The sequence below is a fragment of the Lutra lutra genome, chromosome X (genome assembly GCF_902655055.1).
Source record: "Lutra lutra chromosome X, mLutLut1.2, whole genome shotgun sequence".
NCBI lineage: Eukaryota > Metazoa > Chordata > Mammalia > Carnivora > Mustelidae > Lutra > Lutra lutra.
This window is the reverse complement of record NC_062296.1, coordinates 97683777-97703866: the sequence shown is the minus strand read 5'-3', so window position 1 is coordinate 97703866 and position 20090 is coordinate 97683777. Positions and strand designations below refer to the sequence as shown.

General features: G+C 44.4%; 1 protein-coding gene across 1 annotated transcript in view; it reads right to left on the bottom strand.

The window, feature by feature from the left end:
- Positions 1-3937: 3937 nt before the first annotated feature.
- Positions 3938-20090, bottom strand: part of PRKX (protein kinase cAMP-dependent X-linked catalytic subunit) — an 86925-nt gene continuing 70772 nt past the window's right edge. The window contains exons 5-9 of the mRNA XM_047715226.1: positions 19402-19497; positions 15855-15912; positions 13520-13597; positions 11586-11734; positions 3938-8524 (exon numbers count right to left, since the gene is read on the bottom strand). Of these exons, the coding sequence (XP_047571182.1) occupies positions 11609-11734; positions 13520-13597; positions 15855-15912; positions 19402-19497 (358 nt within the window). The 3' untranslated portion in view covers positions 3938-8524; positions 11586-11608. The remainder of the gene's footprint in view (positions 8525-11585; positions 11735-13519; positions 13598-15854; positions 15913-19401; positions 19498-20090) is intronic.

The window sequence follows — 20090 nt, the reverse complement described above, 5'->3', positions numbered from 1 at the left end:
AGATCACAAGTAGGCAGAGAGGCTGGCAGAGAGAGAGGAGGAAGCAGGCTCCCCGCCAAGCAGAGAGCCCGATGCGGGGCTCGATCCCAGAACCCTGGGATCATGACCTGAGCCGAAGGCAGAGGCTTAACTCACTGAGCCACCCAGGTGTGCCTAAAATTTTTTTAAGAAAAGAAACAGCAAGTGTTGGCAAGGATGTGAAAGAAAAAGAACCCTCGTGCACTGTTGGTGGGAATGCAGACTGGGGCACCCATTCCAGAATGGAGGTTCCTCAAAAAGTTAAAAATAAAGTTACCATATAATCCAGTAATCCCACTACTGGAGATTTACCCAAAGAAAAGAAAAGCACTAATTCAAAAAGATCTGTGCATGCCTATGTTTACCACAGCCAAGATGTAAGCTAAGAAGCAAACCAAGTGTCCATTCAGAGATAAACGGATGAAGAAAATGCGATGTCTAAATACACGGGAATATTACTCAACCCTAAAAAGGGATGAGACATTGCCCTTTCAGAGAACACGAATGGACCTAGAAATCCATTTCACTTATGTTAACTGAAATGACTCAGAGAAGGACAAATACCATTTCACCCATATGTGGAATCTTAAACAAGTGAACAGAGACACAAACAAAAAGCAGAAAGAGACCCACAGATGCAGAGAACACCGTGGTGGTTACCAAAGAGCAAGGTAGGGAGGTGGATAAAATGGGAAAAGGGTGTGGGAGACACAGGCGCCCAGTTATGGAGTTTGTCACGGGAATGAAAGGCAAAGCATAGGGAATTCAGTCAAAGGTATTGTAACAGCGTTGTATGGGGAAAGACGGCGGGCACACCGTGGTGAAGACAGCATTAACGTATAGAAAACTATACAGAATCACTATACGGTACACTTGAATGTAGTGTAACACTCTGTCGTCCACTAGGCTCAACTTTTTAAACTTTTTTTGAAGATTTCCATTTATTTATTGGACAGAGTGAAAGTGAGAGAGATCACAGAGACAGAGGGAAAAGCAGACTCCCCACTGCTCAGAGAGCATGATGCAGGCCTCCATCCCAGGACACTGAGATTATGACCCGACCTGAAGGCAGACACTTAACCAACTGAGTCAACCTGGTGTCCATCAAATAAACGTGAAAAAAAAATTATATCCGAAAGCGGCACAGATTTCTCAAATTTGACTCTCAGGGCCTGTACCCCTTAAGAAAAGGGATGCTTGTAGAGTTAGGTAGGAGAGACAAAGGAACCACGAGAAAGAAAACATGTCTAACCATCTGTTGACAGTGAAATGGGTATTTTGGGGAACTCTAATGGATCTGTCATCATGCCAAATTTGCCCATCCTGGCCTTTCAGACATCTGGGTCATTACTCTTCCTCAAAACTCAGCATGGAGCAGAATGACCAAACAACTCACATCTCTGCTGGGCAGATGACCTTTCTGCAGTTTCCACTTACTGGACTGACCTCACTTTTTAATCTTTGCCTTTTGTGGGGCTCCCCCTGCCCTTTTTCCAAGGCACTGGTTTTAAGCAGCCTGCACACAAATTCTGACTCATTACGAAGATTCATTTTTCGGCCTGTGGCTTTCCGAGACATTGCTCCCAAGGGCACCGTAAGAGCTGGTTTTGCACCGGGCTCGAAGCCAGATGCTTGTAACGAGACACTAAAGCCTGAGTCTTTTCTCCATGATGTCCTTGAGAACTAAGATCTGTTTCGGGTGGAAGTCAAGACCCAGACGGGCAGCTCCCCACGTTGGCCAACTGTTGGCTAGGGGAGAGACAGAGAAACGGGTTGCTGTTGTTCCACGAGCACGACATCTGGGTTCTGCAAGGTGACTGTGTTTCGGAGATGTGTTGTCCCACACCTTGCCTACAGTTAGCTATACCGTAGAGTGCACTGAATATTTTGTTGAACGTAGATTTCATATTACGTGTTCTTTACCACCACAACAAAAAAAGTTTATCTCCGCTTGTAACTTCACAGCTCATAAGACGGTTTCTTGCATGAACTTTTGGAAGGCAACTTGCCTGTTAAAATAGACCTCAGATTGGTTGACTAAGCAGAGTTTAAGTAAATCATAGTTTTCTGCCCAAAGCAAAGCATCAAATCCCAAATTTTCCCATGAATACAGTCACCGTAGGTCTTCAGCGTTTTGACTTTTATCCGGTGTCCGATGTTCTCATCAGAAGAACACAGAGAATCTGGTTCTTGGTTTAATGAGCATCTTGTTAGTTTTAGTGTAAAACATCACGTGGTTCACTGGAATGAGCCGGAACCACATGGTGCTTAAATCTGAGCTCTGTGATGGATGAACTGTGAGATCTCAAATTTCTGGGGCTCCATTCCGCTCCCTTTAAAGTGGACAGACACCCTATGCTTGGCAGTGTTTTTAAATATTAGATAATAATGGAATTGCTGGATCCCATGAAAGCTCCATCTTTAGTACCTTGAGGAACCGCCACACCGTGTTTCATAGGGGCTGCAACAGCGTGCATGGCCACCAACAGCGCACGAGGGTTCCAGTCTCTCAGACATCCTCGCCAATGCTTATCTCTCGTCTTCAGTGACAGCCAGTCTAAAAGGGATACATGACATCTCACTGCGGTTTCAATTTGTCTTTCAAAAAGATCCCCACACTCCCATGTTCACAATACCACTATTTCCAACAGCTATGATATGGAAACAATGAAGGAGTGGTTTAAAAAAAAATGTTACATCCATACAAATCTTTTCCTTAAGGTTTTGGGGACAAGGTTATCCGATCCTTTTAACAAAAATGCAAAATGACCATGGCTTTCAGGGAAGCGAGACCTGCATGAAAATAATGTGTGGTTTAGAAAAGAAAAAAAAAATAAATAAATAAGGAAAAAGAAAAAAACCCTATGAGGGTATCCAAAAACATCAAGAACATGTTCCCTGGATCATCTCTATCCATCCTTCAAGAACCTTCTGGCTTTCCTCCAAAATGTATATGCACGTGCACACACACACACACATCACTCCCTATCCCAAACCAGAATGTCACTATGTGAGCACCTACTCTACAGGAATTCTGGAACAGCCCCAGCCCAGAAGGTTTGGAACCAGATCCTAAGTTGCCCTGCTTGTCCCCGGAAAGATTCCTTCCTGCAAGGGATTTCCAGGAGGAGAACTGGACAAGCTTAGTCGCCAGGTTAACAGGCTCTGGTGGGACCCTCAGTCTGCTGGGACGTTCTGCTACCCGGCTCTAGCAGGTGCTATCAGTGTTACCGATGATAGGGATTGACCTGAGTGATGAGGCAGCATGGTTTTAGCAAGCAGAAGGTAACTTGGAAAGCTGTGGGTCGAGCTATGTGAGTAAAGACAATGTGCAATCAAATTATTTATTTATTTATAACGATGAAGACGGCACATTTTTAACAAGCTGCAAAGGTGATGCACAAAGTCACCCTCAGGTACTGGATTAGAACCTGGTAAAGTGTGGCTTGGGCAACAAATCCAGCCCCTGAACCATGCTTTGGTTTTAATAAAACTTTATTGGAACACAGCCTATTTGTTTACATACTGTCTAGGGAAGCTTTTGTGCTCCTGATAGACACAGTGTATCCAGCAACGTTGAAATATCTACCATCCTCCCCATTGCAGAAAGAGATACAATGATACCGTATCATATACTTGAAACTTGCTCAGAAGAAAGAATTTAAAAGTTCTCGTCACAAGAAAAATAAGTTCACAACCATGTGTGGTGACGAATATTAACTACACTGGTGGTGGTGACCATTCTGTAATCTATAGAGATAAAATCATTATGTGGTTCACCCGAAACTCATACCATAAGACAATGATACCTCAATAAAAATATTAAAAATTAAATTAAGAGACAATGCTGACTCCTTGAACTCGCTGAACGCAGACAATCTTGTCCCATAACCAAAGAAGCAGACCACAACCAGGCATCTTAAAAGATAACAAAGTTTTATTAAACAAACCTGGAATGAATAGTATTATTACATAAATTAGGCAGCAGTAAAAATTTCCTAGGGTATATATACAAATCACAGTGATTTTCATTGTGCAATAATTGAAAGAATTAGCAACAGACTTTTTTTTTTTTTTTTCCACATGAGAAGCTGGGACGACCCCACAGGGATCCCAGTGCTGGCTCGCCAGGGGCTCACCGCACCTGCAAAGGCACTCCGTCTTGTGTCTGCGGCATCCTACAGCCAACCTGGGGCACCCCAGACAGGCTGCCCATAGCACGGCACAAGGAAGAAGGAAGCTTTGACCGTTCTGCAGAGCTGAAGACCCATCTCAGAGGACAAGATGCCCTGAGTGTCAAAAGGCTTGAAATCCCATCTGCTAACAAACACACAATGACTTTTAAATTAAGACAGGTGTCTGCCAGGGAAAAGCCAAGGAAAGCACAACAGAATGCATTACAACACAATAATTTATAGGAAAGCATGACAGAGTGTTTCCCTGTTACTACGAAGGACCGTTAAGCCCACGGGGTCTGCAAAGTCAACTTGATAGGGAAATGTGATGCTTGGAGAAAACACGTCTCCCACATCCATCGCCACCAAAACATACACACACGTGCACACACACACCCCAAACTACCCAAATACATTATTAACACAACAGTTCATGTGCTTATCTTCTTGTTTTTGGTAAGTGGACATCGTCCACTGAAGGTGAAGTGAAGAGAAGGCCTTCTCACCTCCATAAGACATAGGGACACACAGTACAGGTACACAGGACTTGCCCAATGCAGATAAAACCCACAGTCTCAGTGGATGGGCCTCCAGAAAGAGAACAACTTAGGCATCATCTTCTCAGTCTCCACCACGGGAGCCCTTCAGGGCTTCTGTGAATGTATTCATTTTGGGGTATAAAATCTATTGGTTAGGGGGAAAAATCCAACCAAGTATTTTTTCCTACACTACAATAACCAAGTGGCTAGAACGAGAATTTTGATGTGGTCATGGGATTTGATGCAGCCTGAAGCCCTCCCCGGGGGTGGGCAGCTCTCAGTGCCTCGAGGGTGGGGGGCAGTGGGGTCTTTTTAATTGATGGCACAGAGCCATATTTTCACAGTTAAAGTGGTCCAAAATCTAGAGGCAGCTGAAGTCATACAAAGAAATGGCAAACGCATCGCATGTCACAGGACTGTCTAGTGGTACTGGTGTTTCTGTCGTTGGTACCAAGGGAGTTCTTAGGCAGAGAGCACAGAATGAAACAGTGCCCTGTACCAGATGGACAGGTGGGTGGGCAGGCATGGGACGAGGAGTGTGAAGCCATCAGAAGGACATGAGCTGGGCACACAGGTCTTCTTGCTGGGCTTTCTTTTGACCCATCATCACGTCAACAGCAGAAATCACAAAGCGCCCATCGCCACAGCAGATACATTTACGCCAAGCAAGGTTGTCACATGTGTTCTGCAAGAAATTCAAGTTGGCTGGCCCCGATGTAGGATATGCTGTATGGCCAGCTGTGACTCAATTTCCTTCTGAGCTTTACAGTTGTGTGTTCAAGCAGGCTGGTGACAATCCCCTTAGAAAAACAGCAACCACCCCAACACATTTCTTTGCAAAACACGTGTTTCCTGAGGAATTTCTTTTTAATGGTATCTGTATTTAAGAAAATATTGCCAAATCATAAAATTGCATAGAACGAAAAGGAGTCTATCTTTTTTTTTTTTTTTCTGATGCGAATTTTTGCGAGTAGTTCCATGACATTTCTTCTGGTGACTTTTGCACACAGATATCCGATCAGATACCTGAAATTTTCAGAGTGCCCCCGCTGAGTAGACTACTTTCCAATGATATATCATGAGTGTTCCATGTGTTTGGGACTCATTTGGATTAAATCAGTCTTTGCATTACGTCACCCTGCTTAATTTAACAGTCCAGCCACGGGCCGTTAACACATGGCGTGTGCCACCTTCAATATTGCAATGGCAAGACTGAGTTTAACACCATCTGGTATTCCTGGAATTCCGTTTAGTTTTTAATTTGTTTTGCATGGCTCACGGCCGATGACAATTTTTTTTAAGAACCATGTGATCCGTGCATTAATGTTGGCGTGTGTGCATGTGTGTGTGTATGTGTGTGCATATCTGTCCAATATTAAGGCATCTCATTTCATGCTTTCTTGAAGCTATTTTCATATCCTATATTAAATCCGGGACAGTGAGAACTAAACCCGAAAATATGCATATGGGCCAAAGTGTCTAATACAATGCTTTATCACGTTCAAGAAAGGTGTTTCATTTATTTTTATTTTTTTAAGCACAGGGCTCCAAAATAATAATAATTTATTTTTATAAGTCAGGGGACGTGAGATCTTTGCTTTCCTCACGTGGGTTTGTATATCAGTGTACCATCCCTTTGCCGATATAGGCTTGTAACAGTCAATGATGAGGCAGTTAACTGTCAACGTCAGACTTGTAACAGTCCATGACGAGACACTTTGTGCTGAAAGTGATGCCCATTCTGGCCCCCTACTTAATGCAAACCAGCACAGGGATTGCTCAGTCCAGACTAAAAACACTGTTCTGTTGGAATATCCATATAGCTTGCCCTTTAAAAATAATTTTCCTTTGAGTTACTCGTTACCTACGGTTTATTTTACTAAATGTTGCAGTCGCCCTGACCTTACTCACTGGATTTGTATTTGAAGAGCAGGTGATGTATGAGAAAGGGGGAAACGCGGCATGGCTTTGAGTTCAGGGTCTTTTAAATCTTGGGTGGGTGCGCATGTTCTCCAATCCACCTTGCAGCACACAGAACCCCAGCCTTCTGACTTGTGAGTGGGATCTGGCCAAATAGGGTAGGCGACTACGTGGCCTTTGACATTTTGCTGCTCAAAGAAATGTATGACTTTCCCACATGGCGGCTCTCCACGTCCACATATGTGGTCACAGAGGAGAGGTACAAAAGGTTACATGGACAGAAAAGGTCTTTCCAGGCACCGCACTGGAGAATAATAATGTCTACGACAGCCAAGAATCCACAAGGTGACTTGAGAACACATGAGCTGGAGAAGTCTTGAGAGGGTGCCCAGGTTTGACTCCTCCCCGCACCCATTTCAGCAACACATCTCCCAGGGCAAGTGCCGCTCCCACACCCAGTGCCCAAGGAGGTGGACTTTTCTGGGCCAACCATGGGAAGAAAAGAAGGGTAGAGACAGGGTCTTGGAGCTCTATGTGGGTTTCCCTCTGTGGTCACAAAGGCTCTGGCACCTACTAGTTAAGTGCACAGACATCCCTGCAGAAGGTCATGGCTGAGCCCTAAGACCTGACACAACACAGATATGAGCAACTCTGTTTGTCCAGCTGAGTCACGGCCAGCAGAGAGACAAGGGAATGCATCACAGACAGCACAGACCCCCAGGACCTCTTTACATGCCTCGTTTTCTGGAAAGACCCACATCTAGCAACATTCCCACTAGAGCCTACTCTGCACACACCCTGCATTAAGTCAATCCCAAGGGGAAAGCATGGGCAGGGTGCTCTCTTCATGGTATCTTCACAATCAGGTCCAGAGAGGAAAAGACAAAATCTCACCCACTAATAAGTCTGTATAAGCCCGCCCTGCCTACGAGACAAGAGTGTGCTGGACACACCCAAACAGAAGAACCAAGAGGGATTAATTTCTACTACATCGAACACTGACACCCTATAGCTCATTTGCATCTTACTCTTCCCACAGTGGAAGTTAAAATAAAAACACGCTTGCATGAAAGTCACCCGTGCAACTGAGCCAACGTGGAAAGTCACTTGTTAGCTCTGCATTTGGCTGGACACAGAGCTCAAATGGGATATTATTAGGTAGACACCTGCCACTCCTCCCATCACCACCACAATGGACTATGGAATTTCCGGATGTGATGCAGAAAATTTCTGGACAGCATTCCATGCCTTGAACAACATTAATGGCCACTGGTATTCTCAGACTCAAACTCAAACGGACACATCCTTGTCTTCCCTTCTGGTTTCAAGACCTAAGGTCACCAGACAGGAAGCACGAAAGATGCGGGACATGGACCACCAGAACAGGTTTCCTCACAAGCTACAAAATCGCAGGCTCTGCGAAGTATAAAGATGAACATAATGGTGCAATTCCTGTGCACCAGTCCCACAGTCTTTTCACACACACACACACACACACACACACACACACACACACACACGCGTGCACGCACCATCTGTGGTTATAACCAAACACGTTCAGTTCAAACTCATAAAGTTAAGTCTACGAGGAAAACCAAGACATAACAGTAGGTTCATCACACAAAGAGATAAGATAAAAATCTACAACCAAACAATTTTCTGAAAGGTCCTACTGTGCAGTAGATTTCCAGTTGCTTAATGATGCTTAATTTCCAGTTGCTTAAATAATGCCAGGTCCATGACTTTGTACGGATATGCAGTCTCTTTATGTACATCCGGACTTCTAGAATACGGAAATGTCCTTATCCCGTGGATGCGACCCTTCTTCACAGCAGATGTGCAGCTCTTTGTTCCCAGCAGGTTTAAATCATCCTAGTTGAGACACAAATTAAAAAAGGATTTTGTTAGTTTTCAGAATAACTGGGTAAGTTTTATAATAATCGTACTAACAACTCAAAAATAACTCCATAATACACAAGAACAAACGTTCCTTTGCAATTCTTCTTTTTTTTTTTTTTAAAGATTTTATTTATTTATTTGTCAGAGAGAGCGAGGGAGAGAGAGCGAGCACAGGCAGACGGAATGGCAGGCAGAGGCAGAGGGAGAAGCAGGTTCCCCTACGAGCAAGGAGCCCGATGCGGGACTCGATCCCAGGACGCTGGGATCATGACCTGAGTTGAAGGCAGCTGCTTAACCAACTGAGCCATCCAGGCGTCCCTCCTTTGCAATTCTTCTTGCAAAGATCCACAAGCATGAATTCTATGAATGCTTATTAATAAAATCAGAAAGCCATGGGATGCCTGGGTGGCTTGGTCGGTTAAGCATCTGACTCTTGGTTTCAGCTCAGGTCCTGCTCTCAGGGTCATGAGATTGAGCCCCATGTTTGGCTCTGCTCAACATGGAGTCTGTTTGATTCTCCTCCCTATACTCCTCCTGCTCATGCTATCTCTAAGTATATAAGTCTTTAAAAAAAAAAAAAAAGTTAAGCAGTATTTTAACAGTGAGTCTCAAATAGGATACGATGGTATCATGCACAGAATTATCCCCTGTTCATCTACGCAAAGAGAGAAGAGTGATTCCACAAGCAAAACCAGGTCCTGTCTCAATGTGTTCACCGCAGAACTTTTCCAGCTAGAGAGAAAACCTCTCAAGTCAAATGCTGAAGTCAAATAAAAACCAAAATGGGAGGTCTTTCCCTGCCAGGCAGCCTAACAGTCCCCTCCATAAGCTGAAGAGATGGGAGACTTCACTTTTCAAAGGTGAGTGGGTTAGTCATACAGCTGTTAACTGGCTCTGGAAAGCGGGCATTAAGCCGCACTTGGGCGTCATCAATGGGAGACCATTTTTGCTTCACGAAGAAATAACCTTCCCTCACGGATGGTCACACGTGTTTACTCAGCACTGAAAACGCCAGATCTCTGTCCCGTCCTTTGTGCAAAATCGGGGAAACAGAGTCCAATGTTAAGACGTCTAGCTGCTCCAGCAAGAGACCAAAATCCAAGGTTGTGGAATAAACACAAAGTCATGTGATCATGACATGATTTCTTGATTTCCCAAGGTTCATCGAGAAGGTCATCAAACAGCATCCCCACCACTGGCCGAAGTCCATCAAGGATGACACCAGGCACACAAAAAAATGCCATTTACACGTATATTCCCAAGGATATGCCCCACCTTGAGAAAGTTATTCCTGTCTCCAGAATCTGCTAAAAACCCATATGGGGCCTCTGGGGGTACAATTCCCAACCGTGAATAGAAAACTATCCCCCAAGTACATGACAGACCCCATCAGACGGCAGATCTGTGTCTCCTTAAGTACATTTAACAGTATCCCTGTTACAAAAAGGCTGCAGTCCTCTGGCTTATCAACTAAGTGTCATGCACTAGAAAACATATACCGTCTTCCATCAAGATGGAAGATGGATCATGCCTTCCATTTAAGGATGACTGGATAAAAATCATTCACAAAATATTACAGGCAAATCATTCAAAATTGAAGCAAATGAACAAAAGAGAAAATAAAACCCAAATTTAGAAACACCTCCTACTTTTAAAACTCATTAACTGGTCTTCCCGAGCTTTGCAGAAGCTGGAAAAGCATAAGAGAGTCTTTTTTAAGAGAACCTCCGGAGAACGGTCATTATGTGCTGAAAAGACTAAAACCCATCAAGCAGACATGTTCCCTTCTCATCCACAGGGACACCTGTCTTCTCTCTCACTGAATTTTTGTTTCCACATTTTAACGTTTAGGCAGGTTTCCCCTCGGGATCTGCGTGGCAAGACCAGCAGAGAGTAGAGGTCTCTGGTACACGTGTCCCTCTGGTGAGGGCTCTAGAACGGTGTCAACTTGAACATTGTATTGACCAGTTATTTCTCCCATTCCACATAATGACTGTTGGGGGGGGCGCCTGGGTGGCTTAGTGGGTTAAGCCGCTGCCTTCGGCTCAGGTCATGATCTCGGAGTCCTGGGATCGAGCCCCGCATCGGGCTCTCTGCTCAGCGGGGAGCCTGCTTCCTCCTCTCTCTCTGCCTGCCTCTCTGCCTGTTTGTGATCTCTCTGTCAAATAAATAAATAAAATCTTTAAAAAAAAACATTATTTAAAAAAAAAAATTACTGTTGGGGGGATAAACAGAAGCCAAAACAAACAAACAAACAAACAAACAAAAAAACAAGAAAAGTCAAGGAGGAGAACGCTCATTGGTTGTATCTTGCTTCTCTTCCTTCCTGCCATTTTCCTTGCCTGCATGTCATGAGAAGGAAAAACCAAGTGGTGTACATCACCAAGCTCCTCACAGAACTGGGAGAAACTGAACGATCTTCACTACCCACATTCAAAAGATCCTTCAAACTCATCGATTCCACAGACACAGAGTCACAGACTGTAAAGGTTCAAAGAAATGACTCAAAAATCCCTTCTTTTAAACATCAAATGGAGCTTAGCCAATCCCATCATAGGTGTTTACTGCCATCATCAGTTTTTACTGAAAAGGGGTCCTAAAAAAAAACCCTTCCAAAAATATTTGGTTGGTATCTGGGAGGATACTGGTCTGGAACTCAGGGTTTCTAGAACACAAGGACTCAGGGATTTTTTTTTTTTTTTTTTTTTTTTTTTTTACCAAAGGGGCTGTGCCCTGGACTGTCAGGTGCACACAGATCTCACAGGGATCTTAGCTGGATGTGGATTCTGCCCCAACAGGTGTGTCTGGGGAGTGGGACATTCGAGGCAATGCTATCTCTGGGCCACACCTCATGTCTTGAGTAACACACCCCAGGGTGTTGACCAAGCTGATGCTAGAAGGATTCCATCTAGCTCTGCCCCACTGCTTGAGTCCCCGGGGATGAGGGAAGCCCTGCTCCACCAACAGCAACATCCCCTTGATGGGGGAACACATCAACTTCACTGATTCATAATTACTGTGTCTAAAGATACACCTTCCAGAGGAGGATTCCCGTCCTCAGAAATTCTTGAAGACTTCCAAATCTTTCGGCGACACTGGAGGGGCCGTGTTCCAGTCATTCTCAGGGTACGCTTCGAAGTTCGAGGTATCACCCTCGCCGCATAGCTTCGGCACGATGGGGGGCTGCAGGGCCGGGGGGAAACACAGAGGCACAGTCAGGAGGAAACAGTGCACACCTGGATGGGACGTGCAGCCCTTTATGTCTACACCCTTACATAACAACAGAGATGATTTGGGGGAAAAAAGCACAGAAAAACCAAAGTTGTCCTTGGTTTGTTTATGAACATGGAAAGCTTTGAACCCGAAATACTGTGAGTAAGGTGTCCACCAATGGTGCGTTATGAGGAACGAAGGGAGAAAAGATGGTAGCCCGCTCTTGCTTCTTAAATTCTAGACTGGAGAACCACCCAGATGCTTCTTCACGCAGCTCCCCAGGCCTGCCCAGGTCTGAGTGATACTGAAGTAGCTGCTCCAGTGGCCAGAATTTGGAAAATTCCAGAAAGATGTCAACAACAGCAGACTCCACTGACAGTATCACCAATGCCAAGCCTCAATGCAACATCAATAAAATGAGGTCACTGGCACTGAAAAGGAAGTCAGCCAAAGGTTCCCATAGAGGACCAGTCAGTAAATATTTTTGGTCTTGCAGGCAGAGGAATTTCTGTGCTCAATGGTCAGCTCTGCCCTGGTGGGGGGAAAGCAGCCACAGATGACATGTAAATGAAGGCAGGTGGCTGTGTGCTAAGAAAACTTTATTTATAAAAATAAGGGGCTTTGGGAGGAAATAGAGCAAGAGAGTAACACTCAGTAATGCACATCTTCTAATACTGATTTGGTTTTTGAATGATGAAAATATGTTGTTTATTTAATTTTAACAAATTAGTCACTGAATACACTAAAACACTTAAAAACAGTTCATGGAGACACTGGTGGTCTGGGCTGAACCCTACATTCTAGGTTGGGGGCCAGGCATAAACATTTTTAAAGTCCTTCCATTGACTCTAAAAGTCAAAGGTTGAGAATGTCATTATTAAAGATTCCTGTCAAAAATACATTTCAGGGGCACCTGCGTGGCTACGTTGTTAAGCCACTGCCTTTGGCTCAGGTCATGATCCCGGGGTCCTGGGATTGAGCCCCGCATCGAGCTCCCTGCTCAGCAGGGAGCCTGCTTCTCCCTCTCCCACTCCCCCTGCTTGTAGTCCCTCTCTCACTGTGTCTCTGTCAATAGATAAATAAAATCCTTAAAACCTTTTTTAAAATTTAAAAAAAAATGAAAATAAAAAAATACATTTCAATTCTGGGTCAAGTGTCCAACTGTTGATTTTGGCTCAGGACACAATCTCAAGGTCGTGAGATCAAGTCCCCAGCAGCTCTAGGAGTCAGGCTAAGATTTTCCCTCCCCCTGTGTTCCCCCTCACATGTATATGCTCTCTTTCTCTAAAATAAATAAATCTTTTAAAAAGATGTGTGTGTGTGTGTGTGCTGTGTGTGTATGCCCACGTATATATTCAGTTCAAAGAAAGGTGAGCTAGAAAATACTACCACCATCACTGTACATTATCCATAAATGTTGGACAAACACATGATCTATGTTACAACATTTATCTTTCCCAATTAGAAACTGGTGGGACTCATCCTAGTCATAGTTCAAGTGAGGGACACAGCCAGGTCTCAAAAAACCCAATTGTAAAATGTGGGGTCTTAACCCATTACCTCTAGGTGTCTCTGTAGCACTAAGATTTCCACTGAAAAGGGATCTTGGCTTATTAATGATTTGAGATGATCAGCTGTATTATACAAATTAATTATGTATCAGCTATAGGTAAACAAGTCAGAATCAGAATCTGCCCCTTGCTGAAGACAGGTAACGATGCTGAGCCAAGAGTCATCCTCGTACGTATGTTGTACCTTCAGTTTCCTTTGTGGGACCGCCTCCCAATCCACAGTTCGAAACCACCGGTGTCGCTTTACATCATCCGCTCCGTTCTTCAAAAGAAACAGGCACCGTCAGTAGACAGAATTTTGACAGGACAGGGAAGAAAACACTCCAGAGAATCTCTACTTAGTAGAGAATTAAAAAGTAAAATTAAATTTAAAAAGTGTGCCATGTTTTGAGTCATCGTCCCTGGACTATGACCTAGGAGGGAAAATATATACATAAAGGTGTTGTGTTTTGTTCACTTTCATTCAGAGTAGAAAGAAATCTTGTCAGGACCACTGTGGACCACACACAGATTAGGACTTTGATACAGGCTCCTGAGATAAAATAAGACAGACAGAAGGACATTTCTGAGTCTCCCGCCTGTTTTTATCCTGATGGTTTTCTTCAGAATTTAGCATCTTCATCATACAGACCTAGAAACCATAGTTCACTAAATGGTGTCATTGGCTCAGTATTGCAATACTAGTAAGTCACAAGACTAGGACTCAAACCCGTCATGTCCACTTCAGATATCTTAACAGCTACCCAGCAGGACTTTCCAATTACACTATCCATGTTTGTGTAATAGATGGTTTCTGATGGTCTGTCTCCTTCACTCTCAAGGCTTACACCAATGGCCAACTTGCAGATGTCAATGGCATCATGGTCTTTGAAAATCCTAACCCTAACCTAAACCTAACCCTAACTCTAACCCTAACCCCAACCTCATCCCCTACCCTATCCCTAACCCTAATCCCTCCCAGCTGTTCAGCCTTTGACCCTACCCATCTCGTCCCTTTATATGGCCCTTGGAGCAACTTTTTTAATCTATTAAATGTTGGGAATTGTTAAGACAGAAACGCATGAATTCTGTGACATAGTAAGAAGCCAATGGATCTGAACATAACATGAAGTTTGTGAAATGTCACCTGGTACCTGTGCAGAATAACTTTTTTGGACAATAGGGTCTTGGCACATCTGATTAAGCGAAGGATCTGAGAAGAGCTCATCCCAAATCAGGGTGGCCCTAAATCTAATGGCAGATGTCTTTGCAAGAGACAGAGTAGGAGAGACAAAGACACAGAGGAGAAGCCACATGAAGACAAAGGCAGAGATGGGAGGGATGTGGCCACAAGCCCAGGGACACCTGGACCCCCAGAAGCTGGAAGAGGAGGAAGGACCCTCCCCTGGAGCTTTGGGACAGAGCATGACCCTGACCCGCCTGGATCTCAGTGGCCCTGCCCCACCTGGATCTCAGACTCTGCTCCTTTGTTACAGCAGCCACTGGACACAAATACACCCACATCAACAGACGGTCCTGAGAGCTTGGTGTGAATCAAGCCTCGCGCACATGTCTACTGTGTCTCCCAAGACTACGGTAGACAAGACCAAGGTATGGACCCATGATTAAGTTTCTCCATGGATATCCAGAACCAGAAATAGCTAAGAAGATGTTCCCAGATTCTCTTAGACTCAGCGGTGCCACAACAGAACCAAAACGTGCATATAAGATATCATATCATTTACGTAATCATCTCTTAAATATATTCCCCTCCACATGAAAAGTTTGTGAAAATCACACATGATGTACACTTTCTCAAATGATTAATTCCCACACAGACGTGCACACCCACGGTTATGGCACTATTCACAACAGCCAAAAGGTGGAAAACAACCCAATTGTCCATCAGCAGAGGGATGAGTACACACAGTGGGGTCCATGCATGAATGGACTGTGACTTGTCCATAGAAAGAAACAAAGCACTGACACCTGCTAGCATCTCCCTGAAAACATGGGAGGAGCCAGACACAGAACATCACTTATGCTGTGATTCATTTACAGGAAAGCCCAGAACAGGGAAATCTACAGAGACAGAAAGGGCAGGAGGGATGAAAGGATTGGATAACAACAGCATAGGGTATGGGGTTTCTTTCCGAGAAGGCGGAAAAGTTCTTTGACACTGACTTTGGGGATGGTTGTCCATGTCTGCAAACATAGTAAACGGTGCTGTACTGCACGCTCAGAATGGGGAGGCACGTACGGTACGTGAGTTATAGGTCCATCACGTTATTTGAAAAGTCGAAATAATTAAGCAAAATACCGACATTTTGGAGGTGATGGGTGAGTCATTTACTCGTCTGGAGAGAAGAAGGGTTGCGGTATAGACCCAGGTGGATTTCACATGCCCAGACACCCAGATCTCAACTTCAGCCACCATTAAACACGATCACTGTGCCATTGTCTCTATAAATAGAAATGTATGTATGGTGCCAAGTGATGGGAGTGTCTCATGCATAAGACGTACGAAAACAAACACTGACCTTCATGTTTCCAAGGCGTCGGGTTCTGTCAACAACCAGCAATTTCCTAATGAGGTCTCTACATGCGGGAATGAGACAAAAAGAAGATGCACCTTGATACGGACCCAAGCAAACACGGTGTGTCAAAGGCAATAAAATCCACCCACCACATTATGCAATGGAGGGAGGATCAATTTTCATTTTGCCTCCACATTTGCTCACAATTGTTTCTTCACCGATATGGGTTTCTAAATAATTTATGCAAAGCGGGGCTGGCTACACAGAGGGACAGAGCAAAGGGGAAAAGGTCCATTACATCATTGTGCAGAAATCAAGCCTTTCAATAGAAGATGCGAGAAAACTATGTGTCTGCCCCAAGTATAGCGACATTTCAGTTAAAATGTACCCGTGAGTCTGTCCTTGCCCAAGAGAAGACATCTGCTTTTACCAAAATGAATGGCCATGGTTTGCCCTAAGGAGCTACTTATTTATGGGATTCTGGTTGTATGTTGCTTGCTGTCCCATAACACACAAACTTCTGTGAGTCCCTTAAACTCTGCTTCCCCATCCACTTCAGAATACAGGGCCATTACGATCTGATAGTTTATGTCAAGACATTCAGAAGACAGGCTAGTTCTATAAATGAAAGGTAAGGAAATAAAATTTGTGCTTGTCTGTGTCTCTGCACATAACACATAGAATACATTATGGACAGTAATATCGAGTGACTTCAAATATAAATTGAGGGGGTATAGCTCAGTGGTAGAGCATTTGACTGCAAATATAAATTGAAACCCCCCAGACAAATCAAAAGACCTATGGTCCAGCTTCAAAAAACCCATGATACAACTTTGAAAAACTGAAAGGAACCTTATGCTCTGGGTTAAGGAGCACACCCCCAGACTCATGCCACAGGCTCTGGAATCCCAAGTCCTGTGGCAATATATGGGAAGGTCCAGGGTCCCAAGATCCCCCGAATGCCTTATGCCTAGACTGTGAATCACCAAACACCACACTCTCAAACAATCCCAACAAATGTGTTTTTTTCCCTTCTCTTTTTCTACCATTTACTGTTAGTGCATGTACTTAAAGCGGTCTACACTGGGGTTCTAAATAAATGAAGTTTTATTTAAAATATAAGATTGAACCCTAAAAAAAATAAAAATAATTAAAAATAAAATATAAAATTGAACGCTTACAGAACAGCACAGTCCCAAAAGCAAGGGGTACGGATGTAAAGGGGCTGTCCAATATGGCAAAGCCGTGTAGGAACTCAGGAGGTGCCTGCAATCCTGGGACAGGCTCTGTGGCCACTGGCAATCCCTTGCTTCTATCCTGCCTGGCTTCTCTCCAACCACTCTGAGACAGGAAGAAACACTGGGAAGGTTTTTGGTCTACCACGTTGGCAACACGCCCCAAAGGTCTAATGTCCTTTCAGCTGCCTAAGATCCTACAAGGAATCTTAGCGACAATCCAAAGACACATGTGCCCAGGCGGGAAGGGGACACAGTCAAATGCCGAGGTTGTGTGAACCAACAACAACAGAAGACCTTGAGAACTTGAAAGTAAAAATCTGACCATCATGGCACCCAACGGCAGTGGTTTGGATACACAAGTCTCATTAGGGTCCTGCTTCTCATCCAACTTGGGAAGATCTAGACAATAATGGGAAGAAGTGAAGTTCTTCTCAACCACCATCTGCAATCAGCAACTGCACCTAAGGATCCCAGGTTCCTGCTCTGGCTGAGCCCCCATGTTGGGGACACGGGGGTCCTAGGCAAGAGAGAAGAAGAGCCTGCTATACAAGGAGCATTCTAGACCAAAGGACAGCAGGGCAGACCCTGATGGGTCTCTCTCAGAATAGACTACAAGGAAAAGAGACATAGGGAGTAAGACACTAAACGTAGATTAAACTTAATGTTTGTCGTCGTCCCTTTTTTTTCCATGGGACGGTATAAACATAATATGTTCATGACCGACCTGAGCCCTTCCCACCAATGATGGAAGAAATAACCTACAATTTTGTGTGTTGTCCCTTCTCTGGGGAAACCAAGAACCAGCCAGCTTTTGGAAGAGTTTAGGTCATTGCTTGCAAGAAGAAGCAATGGGGACCAATGGGGGAATATATCCCCCAAGGTTCTGCCCAGCCTAAGACCGTCAGGGGATTCTACAAGGGGCTGACTTGGAGAATCCAAGGGACAGTCCACACTCTATTGACAGGGAGCAACAGCTAAGCCACAGCTGTATACCTCAGGATGGACTCTGCCAGTGGGCATCCACACAAGACAACGGATGCCCATACCCCCTAGATTTACCCTGAATGTCAATGGTCTAAGGTCACCACCAACCAGGTGATCTGCCAATGTGCGTGAGTAGATTTCAATCAAAGCCAACCACTGGGAAATGTTGGCATATCCATGTGACATAATGTCACTCAAGTCTAATGGGAGTTGGACCCTGGGGGAGAAGCTCTATGTAGCATTTTGCATTTCTTTCTAGAGAAAAGAAAGTTCTGACTGCTCAATCTCCCTTCGCGCCTCACTGTCTTACCATTCACAGGACAGACTGCCCGCCTTCTGGATGACTATTTTTAACGGAACCTAGTTTTCTTGCTTGTCTTCTAAAACTTGCCTGGTGTGTCAAACACACCACCACCTCTGAGGCCCAACCAGCCCAGGGAAACACTGTCTTCTACTTGGAAGGAGAGCCTCTGTGGAGGAGTGAGATGACCTTCACCAGTGAGAAAAGCAACTGGCAGCTGTCCCAGTGTCATGAAATCAGTTTTCTCTGTACTCCCTGCCCATGGGCTACTTTAAAAAAATAGCAAAAAGAGAAAAAATTGTAGTTCTTGACTAAACTCAGTTAACCACCTTGTGATCAGCTGGGCTTGGCTCACCTGAGAAATGCAAGGAAAGAACTAGAAATCACGATACAAAAATGTCTACTAGGTGACCAGATAGACGAAGGTAACTGGAATGCCAAAAGCGTTCTGGGAGTTTTAAAAACTTGAGTTTTCTCCCCGCCGTCACCATGAATTTAATAACCTGCACACCAAAGTCACTAACACTGAAGCTGTAGAGAAGTCCTCATAACAGATGTTCATCAGCCATTTAATTTCAGCATGAAAAAGGAATTTAAGAATGAAAGTAATTGAAGCAGGAGGAAAAAGAGACAGCCTGCTAAAGCCATCAACAGTCCCACCAACGGCAAAACCAGCTAGAGGAGGTGAATGGCTGGAAGGAACCCTTTTCGTCCAATACCCCAATGGTTCTGTTACTCAGTGTGATTCACAAGTGCCTGTATTGGCTAATTGTAAATGTCATTTCTCTCAAGGCCCATAAAATCTGGCAAAGAGTTATGAAAAGGTTAAGTATCATTACGGTAGAATGACGACCACCTTTTCCCATCTGGTGGAAAACCTGACTGTCCAGAAGACACGGAGCACAGCCTAATAAGAACACAGGATGTCGTCCTGCTTGGCGATGCCTGCTCTGTGAGTTCTGGTCTGTGATTTTAAAAATAAACACACACACCCCCGCCCCGATGAGGAGGGAAACGGTTTACTTACTTTACACTGAAATCCAAATGTCTGGGGAAATCTATTTTGCCTGCAAGGATTTTTTGATAAATGCCAAACGGGTTGTCATCGAAAAATGGAGGGAACCTGTAAGAAAAATAAACAGCTATTTTTAGCGGAGATGAGCACGGAAAAAAATCTCTGCTTCGTAGCGAGCGGTGTTTCTAGAAGCTCGACACAGGCAGGACGTTCACAAGGTCACCCCACCATCAGACCAGGAGTGAAGTTCTTTGTACTCTTCAAACATAGGGTACTATGCGGCACACAGTAGGTGCTCAATAAATGTGAGCAGGGCAAATGGAGGAGGACGTGTAACACTGTGTCCTATTCCTTTGTCTTTGGTCCAGGTAGACCATACGCCTGTAAGTAGCCAGTATCTGAACCTCCATACTAGATGAGTTCACGTAGGTCACACGTAGGGAGCTGGGCGAGAGGAAGGCTGGTTCCTAACTTGCAGATTGGGCCACAAAGATCTAGCGCATCACAGCCTGCAGCCTGTTTTTATAAATAAAGTTTTATTGGCAACGCGGGCCTGTTCACTCACTTAAGTATTACCGTCTATGGCATAGTTATCAGAAGGAAAGACTGTCGTCCTAGCACAGAAACCAACAGACATGTCTTCTCTAATACCTTGAAATGGGGTGGGGGGGATGAAATAAGTTACACAAGAACATACTGAA